The 10,666-nt window shown below is 49.7% G+C and overlaps 1 protein-coding gene across 10 annotated transcripts in view; it reads left to right on the top strand.

Annotated features, from left to right (window-relative positions):
- Positions 1-10,666, top strand: part of Eps15l1 (epidermal growth factor receptor pathway substrate 15 like 1) — a 121,188-nt gene that overhangs the window by 67,263 nt on the left and 43,259 nt on the right. For 3 of the 10 annotated variants that reach the window (XM_031340284.1, XM_031340281.1, XM_031340283.1), the window contains exon 23: positions 1,113-1,160. The exons of the other annotated variants lie outside the window; for them this stretch is intronic. In XM_031340284.1, coding sequence (XP_031196144.1) covers positions 1,113-1,160 — 48 coding nt within the window. The remainder of the gene's footprint in view (positions 1-1,112; positions 1,161-10,666) is intronic. 10 annotated transcript variants of the gene reach the window in all.

The raw sequence follows: 10,666 nt of genomic DNA, 5'->3' as shown, positions 1-10,666 counted from the left end.
ATCACCTTAGTAGCCTCATGCAGTGCTACTCTGCCCGAGGGAGAATACAAGCATGTACATAAGCACACATACATGCCCCTCATTCACAGTGTGTGTGTGCACTCATGCCTTCTCATACACGTGTGTTCACATACATGTTTCTTTTTTTTTTAATATTTATTTTATATATAGAAGTACACTGTAGCTGTCTTCAGACACAGAAAGCACAAGATCCCGTTACAGATGGTTGTGAGCCACCATGTGGGTACTGGGAATTGAACTCAGGACCTCTGGAAGAGCAGTCAGTGCTCTTAACTGCTGAGCTATCTCTCCAGCCCATCACATGCGTGTTTCATCACTCAAGACTCATGAAAGCAAAGGCTTGAACATGTATGCACCTGTATACATGTTTTGCACATGTGCTCATGGTGCTCATGTTTGAGTGTGAAATGAGAATTCATTCCCCTAGTGTGATACACTGCCTGTGTCAGATGTGCAGTCATTCACTTACATGCTTGTAAACATACGTGTCCACTCTTTCCTGCATTGTGTGTATCCACAGACATGTGCTCTCATAGGGACACACACCAACACTGTGGACACCACCATCCCACACATCCTCCCATGTCCTTCTGTTTATCTGCTTCTCATGCTAGATTTAGAGAGTAAGGACAGCCTGTAAAATGCTGATCAAGCCCTCTGTGACATCAGAGCTGAGTCTCAAGAATAGGTCTAGGATTGGGACCCTGGGGCCATCAACCAGCCCTGTCTGAGGCTCTCTAGACCTGGCTCCTTAATGATGCAGAGCTTGGGAGGCCCGGTGCAACCTTTATCTCCTCCTCTGCTAGTGAGACTATGAGATACACAAAGCAGGCAACACGATGCCCACTTACCACAGAGGAAGGAGGGCATGTGGGCCACCTAGAGTCACAGGAAGATGGCATCTGCACCTGGCCTTGGCCCTCCACTCTGCCCATTACTTGTCTCTATTACTTGCCACTTACTCTTACACCAGCAATCAGAAGGTCCTAGCCAGGAGAGTCTAGCATCCTGAGAAGCGTGGCTTTCCTACATTCTAACCCATGAGCAGAGCACCTGTGGGACCTAAGCATTTCTCATTTCACTCTACCCAGAAGCAGCAGCTGGACCGAAAGGAACGGTTGTGTACACGCTGCTGGGTGGTAGGTACAGATGTGTGGTGGATGCATGTCAGCTCAGCATCCCGTGCTGTGGTTGTGTTGATCTTATCTTAGTCTCTAACCATACAGGTACCACCTGGTACCTGTGCACAGTTCAGGACCATCCCCTGCCTCAGCTGCCCTGTTAGTCAGCCCTGTTTGATGGGAAAGCATTTGGCTCTTTGCCCCAGCTCCCTGGTTCATGCATGGATTTGGAGCACAGCCGTGCACTTCCTCTGCCCCTGACCCATCCTTATCATCATGCCACAGCCACTCCCCTGGGTTAATGGGGCACCAGTGCAAACTGACCAGCTCCACCGCTGCACTTGCTCAGAAGCCAAGGTGGGAACTTTATCTTATTTTAATAGTGTTTGAGACAGGATCTCTATGGTGACTGGGAACTCAACCATCCCTCTGCCCGCCATATGCTATTTTTGGATGGTGCTTTTGTGCCCACCCATTATCCATTGGGGAAAACCATATGACCAGTGTACAGCAATAACTACTTTTATCTGGTCACTCTCCAACACTCAGTCCCTTGGGATGTCAGAAAGATGTGGAGCTCTGCAGTGGGCTGGTCCCAGCATGTCTAAGAGGGGAGGAGATGGGGGTACCTGCCCAAGGACCTCCATGGATGGTCAACCTTCTGATGGAGAAAGCATGCCACAGTGCTTCCCCGACACTATGATTTATATGACTCAGGAGTAATGAGAGACAGCGGCTTCTCTGCAGTCCCACTGCCCTGCATGTGAGATTGGTCTTAGGCCACCACCTTCCTGCCTGGGCTTTTCTAGTCCAGGGACAGTGACTCCTGAAACCCTGCTGGATCTCTATGCCTGAAAGTAACTAGTGGGCTCTGGGCCACCTATCCAACTCTTAAGAGGTTGTTCAGTCAGGCTGCTTTGGGGAATATGAAGGCCCCAGGCAGATGTCCCTGGGCAGCCCTGAGTCCAAGATGTAAGTAAAACACTTGGCATGGTGACCTTGTGCGGGATCTGCATTGTATTGTGTGTCTAGCCCTCACAGCCACCTATGTCACCTGGGCCTGACCCACATGAGGTGACAGTTCAGAAAAACGTCTTCTGTTGAAAAGTGTTGGTGTTTAAGGTGTCAAACTTAAAGCCAGCCCTGGGTCCCCTGAGAGTCATCATCACCCAGGATGGTTATGCGCTACTCTGCCATTGTGTTCTATCTTGGCGTTCAGTCTCTGCTCTCATAGAGATGAGTTGGGTCTGTGGCAGTCTTCCTTCCTAAGCCTCTGGACAGTTGCCGCTCTGTTAGCAGCTTGATTCTCCTTGAAACTTCAGAGTGTGAGTTTTAGGCTGCTGGCTGTGCACAGAAATCGGATGTCTTGAAAGCTCTCCATTCTCATGCCTGGAGATCTTTTCTAGAAAGGTCTATCAAGGTATTAAATAACCTGCAGGTGTCTGTCTGGAACTGAAGCAATTGATTGCTTTCAGACACACGCAAAACAGCCCTGAAACCTGTCGGTTGGAGTGGAGGGAGCACACACCTCCCTCAGGTAAACAGTGGTGTATTTTCTGCAACGGACGGAGATGGAGATCAGTCAGAACTCACCGCTGAAGTTTCTAGGTAAAAGTTGTTGATTTGCAAAGAGAGAAACAGATTTTTTTAAGCGCAGGAAACGGCTGTGTGGGCGTCAGTGATTGGGTTGCCTGAGATAGCGGGATCCTGGCGGGCCCCACCCTGCCACTTCCTGCCAGCGCTGCCCTGCGGCTCCCAGCAGAGCCTACCCGATGCCCCAGTGACACCCACTCACCAGCCAGTCACCTTTAACCTCTCCGTAAGTTAATGATCATCTTTATAGCTCCTCATGACCTCTCCACCCCATCTACAAGGCCAGATGTACTACAGGAGTAAGGGTCTGGCCGCCTTCTCCCTTCCCCACAGCACCACTGAGAGTGAGCTTATGTTAGTGAGCAGCCCTCACCTCAGCTACACAAGAATGGTCTAGCCTTGTGTTGAATTGAATGCTCTTTCAGAGCAGAGGCAAAAAGTCATTCTCCTTTAGCAGATAAGTCCTCCCCACCCACACGCAATCTATACAGAGTGGCCAAGGCTTTCTCACAGGATCAGCAGGCGCGGGGAATATCTAGGATTGTAAGCAGCCCAATCCGGCGTGCTCACAGCCTTTCTGTGAGACCCCAGGAAGAGGATGGAACCTGCGGGTCAGGGCCCCGGTACTGGCAGTCCTGTCTGTGCCCAAGCCCCTTGTTACTTCATGTTGTCAAATGGCATCACTGTCTAAGCCTGTGGTTAGCACCTCTGCCCTGAATGTAACTACTTTAATTCCGTTCCCACGATGGTGGCAAAGAGATAATGCGCTGGGCACACTGGAGAGTTTAGAAAGGAATGTACCTGCTCCACTTTGGAAAGATTCTGGCATTTGCTAGTGGCATTAAAGCAGTCCCCCAGCTCCCACACTCACTCAGCACACTCAATGCCCTGCTATTGCCAAGGCAGCCCTGGAGGGTCTATCCCAAGGCTCAGTATGACCGGTGGCTGCTGTAGATGCTGGCTGAGGGAGACACCCATATGCTATATGGGTTTGCCTTCCCAGGCTGTGGAGGAGCCCATGCTAATCCAGCTGGTTTCAGCAGGCTGCAGGCCAGCTGCTTTCAGGGCAGAGTTAGCAGAACAATTTGAAAGTAGGAGTGCCTACCTCAGCACACCCACCCTTCTCTACTCAGCAAGGCAGATCCAGTGGGTGTACTATGGCCTGATATTCATTGATGAGTAAAAGCCTCGCCAGGGGTGGGTCACAGTCTGGACAGTGGAGGTTCTGGGGCACTTGTAGGATGTAAGCCCAGAGAGACAGTGCCCTCTTACCTAGCCTCTGTGGTAGTAAGTGGGTGGGAACAAATCCCAGGCCCTCACTTGGCTGAAGGTCCACCCTTCGATCACCTAAAGGACTCCGGTGGGGCTCTAGGTGTATAAATTATTGCTGTGTGCATGTCACCCCTGTAGTGAGCTCAGTATAGTTGCTCACAGCTTGTGGTCAGTAGAGAGCCAAGTGTCCATGATCCTCTCCAGGCCTGTGACCCTTGCTATCACAGGGCACATATTCCCACTACAGACATCACAGTCTGTGGTGACTTAATAAAATGTGCCAGGGCATCTACCTGCCCATTGTAGAGGTACTATTCTAGTTATGTTTGTACCCTGTAGGGAGGACAAAAGTGAGAGGCAGCCCCCATGGCTGTGCACGGCAAGCACCTAGGACTCCCTCCACCGCCTGGCTCCTGTGTAGATAGCATCTCCCTGAGCGCCACTCGAGCAGAAGGATCGTGGCAAAGGTGCTACTAGAGAACAAGTGGGGATCTGTCAGTCTGTCCCACAGTGAAGACTTCACAACAGAAGGACAAGTGCATGGTGTGGTGACTCGTGCATGGTGCGGGGGCTGCAGAGTGAAGTCCTGTCTTAGAACACAGGACAAGTGCTTTGTATCAGTTCATGTCAGCCTTGCCTTCGCCTGTTTTCTTCCGCAGGCTAATGTTGCCCTTCATCAGTTCCTCATCAGAGAGCACAGCAGCCTTATGTGGAAACTGAAAGAAAATTGTCTTCCTTACTTCAAATCCATGTGTCCTTTTAGTGGCCACTGGCTTCCCTTGCCATGGAGGAGTGACACCATTGTCCACCTGGCCGGCCAACCCCAGAGTTTCCCATGACCCCTGCCCACTTGACAGCAGGCAAAAATAGTCCCGGCATAGTTAGAGATAACAAATATTTGTTCAGCTTTTCTCCTCAGCTCAGACCCAAACCTCATCCTGTCCCCTCCAGTGTGCCAAGCTGGTCTTCTCAAAAATTGGTAAATATTTTTGGTGGGAAATGTCAGCACCATGATGTGATCTGGGACCTCAGGCTTTTCTCACCTAGGCTGTACTGCTGTGCTGTGTTCCAGTCTGCCTGGTCTTCAGGACTCCAGCCTGCAAGTCCTCAGTAGTGGCCGGCCAACAAGGCTGTCGGAATGAATCGTTGGGAGGATGGAGGTGTGGGCGGCAAGGATTCCTTTCTCACAGTTGAAAGTTTGAGTCGGGCAATCTGATTTTTCTCAGCTACCATTTAATCTTGTTTTACTGGTTGGCCAGGGCAGAATGGACTGAGGTCCCTAGTGACCTCTTGATGTCCCTGCCCTGTGTGTATTCCCTCACTCACTTCCCAACAGAGGGATTCCCAGAAGCCTGGTGTGTAAGCTTTCTGGAGGTGTGTGTCCTCTGGGACATCTGACAGTTGTGTGGTGCCCATGTCAGGGTGCACAGCAGTGTGGGAGAGTCCTGGGTTACAGAGGATAGTGGCTAGGGTGGGGCAGCTGCCCTGACCACAAAGCTTTAGTCTTTGTTTTTCTGGTTGTCTTTCGGGGGGTGTTTTTCCTGTATTTATCTCCCATCTGCAGAGCTGCATTTTTTTTTTTTTTTTTTTTTTTTTTTTTTTTTTAAGTACAGCAATGAATTGTGTCAACAGAACTCGGAGTCTGACAAGGGCAAGCGCATGCTCTCTCTTGCTTGTATTTTGTTTTATTTGCATTTCCAATATCCCCCCCCCCCATACAGCAGAATCTCTCACCCTGTACCCCAGGCTGGCTTGCCTGGAACTCACAGTCCCCTTGCCTCAGCCTTCGGGGTGCTAAGGTTAGAGCTGTGCACCATTCCGTATGTATGTGGGACTGGCTGGAGCCCAGGCTCCCTGTTCTCCAAACATGTGAGCCCTAGTCCCGGCATTTGATGTTCTTCATAATCAGATTTCTAAGAACCCTGCACCCCACATCTCTGATTGTCCTTCTACATCAGCCCCTTGAATGGAGAGTCTACCCTCTCGGAGCTGATGGTTGGGGATTCCAATACATTTTCTGAGCCTGACTCTGGAAAGTGCTTAGGGGAATCCCTGAAAAGCAAGCTGGGAAAGAGACAGGCACCTTCCTCCCCTATAGTCTCTGGGTGTGCTGGCTCTATTACTGAGGAGACAAACAGCCTCAGAGACCAGAGAGATAGAAAAATTAAAGAAATTCCTACCAGGGTGGGGCCGGCCACTGAGTAATTTTTTTTAGCAGAGTACGCTGTGGTAAACCAGGGAGTTCATGTTGTTTTTGCCGAAGTCAGTGCTGTGTGTGGTTTCGGTACACCGCTCGGGCGGCTGTTGAAACTGCTGTGGTTTCCACATAAGGCCTACCGTGCCTCTCCAGTCCCCTCAGCTAGTGCACCAGGGGCCAGGGGTGCTATGCTCGATATGGGCACCAGCCTGCGAAGGTTTCATGTAACTTTTTTGTTGTTATTTTGAGAAGGGTCTCACTGGCTGTCTCAAAGCCAGTCAGTCCCTGGCTAGCCTCAAACTCAGAGATAACCTATGCCTGGCCAAAAAAATCGTTTTTTATTATTATTATTATTATTATTATTATTATTATTACATTACTAATTATTATACTTAGGAGCTTTGCATTTATCTCTTGCCTTTGTGTTCGTTTGCTTCTGTGTATCAGTGAGTCAGTGGCACACAGCTGGAGTCAGATGGAAACTGACAGGAGTCCGTTCTTCCATTGTGTAAATTTTAGGAATTCACCGTGGATGATCAGGCTTGGGAGCAAGCAGCTTTGTCTACTGAGCCATTCAGCAGACCCTTGTTTTGTCTTTGAGACACACCCTCAGTATGTCATCCATACTGTCCCGAGACTGTAGATTTCCTCCTCAGCAGTTTTTAATTTATTCCAATCCCTTCTCTGTAGCCATTTCTCCATGCTCATATCCAAAGAGCCAAAAGCACTGTGACCTTACTTCCTGGGACTGGGGTGGACAGTGACTTTGTCACACTCAGAATCAACTCCACCTCAGAAAATAGGGAAAGCGATTACAGAGTTAGCAGAAGTGGTTACATAAAAGCAGGAACTAGTCTCAGCCTTAAAACAATACAACCACCAAAAATAACTCAGGGTGCTAAGTGGGAAGCCACAGCTAGGGGCTTCCACCATTGCTCAAGCCCCAGGCTCAATCCAGGGCCATGCCAACCTGCAAGTGACAGGGATCTAAAGCGCCTGAACGCCCGTTCAACAGTAAAAAAAAAAAAAACAAGCACCCGTATGAAAACCGTCATCCTTCTCTGAAAACAAGAGATACCAGTTGCTGCTGGCGGGTTTCGTGAGCGCAGTCACAATTTCTAAATAACGGTTTCAGCTGCACCAGGTCTTGGTGTAAAATATTCTTTTCATTTCTGATCCCCACAATGTTCTCAGAAGCCTCAGCTTCACATGACTGCAGCCAGCTGGCTTCCCAGCCACCCCTCCCCGCAAAACTCTTTGTTTGTTTGTTTGTTTTGCTTTATTTTTTAATTCCCCAAGTCAGAGGAGAAAGAGTTCTCCATCAAAAAAGATGAGAGAGGTTCAGAAGTGACTAGTCACCTCCTGTCCCTGCTCAGGTATCTTCAGACCTGCCCCATTGCCACACCACAAGAAAAGTCCTGGTCTTAAATTACTATTGTTCATTGTTTTTGAGACAGGCTCTCTCTCATGTAGCCCAGGCTTGTCTTAAATTCTAGGTAGCAAGTGATGAACTTGAACTCCTAGTCTTCCTGTCTCAGTCTTCCTATGCCAGAGTCAGGCATGATGGACCATGCCTAGTTCCTGGGTAGGGAATGAAACCCAGAGCTCCACTCCAGGCTAAGCAAGTACCCTACCCCTGTTTTTATTGTGTAAGAAAAGGCTGGCTATGTAATACAGTCTAACTTCAAACCCAATCCTGCCTCAACCTCCCAAGTACTGAAATACAGTCTTCAAAGCATGTTTAAGGCTACATGAGACCCTTTTTCCAAAAACAAAAGAATCCTGTTTTCTGTTCTGCATAGCTCAGGGTCAGAGCTTTCAACCATGGACTTGATGGTGGGATGTGGAAACAGGCCGAGAGCAGACAACACAGGCTGGAGGTCCCTCCTCTCCTCATGACCTTCCAGGGTCCAGCTGCTGTAGCCTCAAGCCTGACACCTTGCCCAGGACGAGGCCTGTATAGGCATGTGTTAGTGTGTGTTTGTATATGGTAGGGATGGGCTTCAGAAACCATGGTAGTACAAGATGGCATCTGATTGGAAAGAGTGTCCAAGTTTGGGGGTTACTGCAGAAGTCTAGGAGGAGAGTTGGTATGGTCCTGGGCTTTTCTGATGTTCAGATACCTGGGGAACTCAGATTTTGTGCTGTGGAGGGCCACATTCAGCCAAAGCCCTCCCTCCCCCATCCTGGTAGGGGACTGAAGATGGAGAGCAAAGCCCAGACTCTTGGACAGAGTTTTCATCCCTGAGAAGAAAATGAGAAGGCACACCAGGCTTTAGTCACAAGGGCCACAGGCAATGACAGGGACGTATGTGAGCCAGGCAGTAAGTTAGCACTGGATGCGGATGGGCTATATGAATGGGAGGGAGGCCTGGTGGAGGACAGGTGAAGCTGTGAGTATGTTAGGCTTGTGGGGAGATCTGAGCAGAGGGACAGGTCAGGTCTCTGGCAGGACCCCTGGCAGGAGGGGTTTGCTTGGGAAGGAAGCTATAGAGACAGTGAGCAGAGAGAGCACTCAAATGAGGACAAACACCTTGCCCATGTCATAGTCCCATTGCCTGGCTTCCCTTGGCTGAGTCTCTCAGCGCGTAGGATGTACTTATAGTTATGTTCATAGCAGTCTGGGGACTGAAGAAGGAGGCTCAGGGCAGCAGCAAAATCCTGTCTCCATACCAAACATGTATCTGTTTTTTGAGCATCCCCAGCCTCTGTTGCCTGCCCCCTCATCTCTGGTGGAGTGGCCTTGCTGAACACTGGCTTACAGGGGGCTGGAGGTTGGCAGCAGGGCAGAGAGAACAGCAGGGGTACTTAGGGATAGGAGAAGCCACAGGGGTCATGGCTGCTCCAAGGAACCAGGTGTGTGCCCATGCTTCTAACAGTGTCTTCAGGTCTGTAACCATGACCTGGACAGAAATCTAAGGAGGCTGGTTGAGGTGGTGCATGACTTTAATCCCAGTAGTCAGGTAGTGAATTTCAGGCCAGCCTGCTCTGCATGGTGAGATCCTGCCTTTTTTTTTTGCTTTTGTTTTTGTTTTTGTTTTTGTTTTTTAAATAAAAGGGAAGCAGCAGCCTTCTCAAGGGACAGTGCAGTGACACTCAACGGATTCCACCATGTGAAGGTACATCAGACTTTAGATGGCCAGGCAGATGCTGTGTCCCTGTGAGTATATGAAGTTTAACACTGTAACAACTACAAGAACCCTTGGCTACCCTGTCAGGTTCTCATCTCCTGATGGTGGTACCAGGTTACTGTGATGTGAGACTTATTTCTCATGGTGCTGTACCTCTGGCCTCTTAAGTCAAGATGAGACAAAGCCTGGATCTGACCTATTGCACTTTACAGCTGTGGCCCAGTTGCCACAGCTGCTTCCAGAAGAGAGCTGCAACCAGGGCTTTGTCAGGCACATGCCAACAGCAGATAGCTGCTAAGTATCACCCACAGGCAGCAGCACCCCCAGTCTCTTCATTCCTGCGCCACACACAAATAGGGAAATGGAGTCCAACTAGGCCTCAGAACTTTTACTCCATGAGCCCCAGATCAGAATGTGGCAGGTTCAGACTGAGTTTGGAGCCCTAGACATCTGGAAGTTCAGAAATTGCCGTGGGGAGTTTATTGGTTTGGGAAAGCAGAACACGGTAGTAAGGCCTTTTCTTTCATTTACCCATTTACTGGGGGATGAGTGCCATCGTATAAACAAGTCCGAACAGCCTTACAGGCTGCTTCTCTCCTTCCATGTTGGTGCCTGGGATGGCTCAGGCTTTGTGTTGTCCCCACAGCCAGGTATCCAGGGCCAACTGCTCTACTTTCTTTCTAAATGATGACTTTGAAACCATGAGAGCTACTGTGGGTGGGTAGTTCAGTTGATACCAGGGAGCTATGCTGACCTGGCCCTTGGGACTAATGTGTCAGCCATGTTGGATGTCTAGACCCTGGGTGCTCAGGCACAACACCAGGAATCAGGAGAGCCAGGCTGTACCTTCATCCTTTTGTGGTGTGTTCCAGGTGCTTGTAACCTGCAGTCATGCCCTGTACTCTAGTGAGTTGGTGGCCTTGTCACCAGGGAGTCCTCCCTCGCCCCTCTTGCTGTCCTTAGAAGTTTTCAGTGTGTTTCTCTGCTCAGCTGTGATGGGCTGGGCTAAAGCTCAAGTGGAGACAGTCTGCCAGTCTTGCTCTGTAAGTATTCTTTGAATAGACACATAGTAACTGTAGAGAAATGTGGGCCAGGGACACTTTGAAACCAGGATGTTGGTACTGAAAGGCAAACAACTGCATAAACAATGTGTCCATAACTGCTAAAGACGGGGCCAGTGTTAGCTCTGCTGGGGGTCTGTGTGCGTGTGTGGGACCTGGAGTGAGCGTGGGCCAAGTGTGCTGGCACACAACCTGTCAGCCCTGAGCTTGGGCTAGGTATGGTGACACATACCTGTCAGTGCATTTATGTGAGCTTGGGCTAGGTATGGT

Source organism: Mastomys coucha, unplaced genomic scaffold (genome assembly GCF_008632895.1).
Source record: "Mastomys coucha isolate ucsf_1 unplaced genomic scaffold, UCSF_Mcou_1 pScaffold22, whole genome shotgun sequence".
Taxonomy (NCBI): domain Eukaryota; kingdom Metazoa; phylum Chordata; class Mammalia; order Rodentia; family Muridae; genus Mastomys; species Mastomys coucha.
Note: the sequence above shows the minus strand (reverse complement) of the source record. Positions and strands in the feature narration are given on the sequence as shown.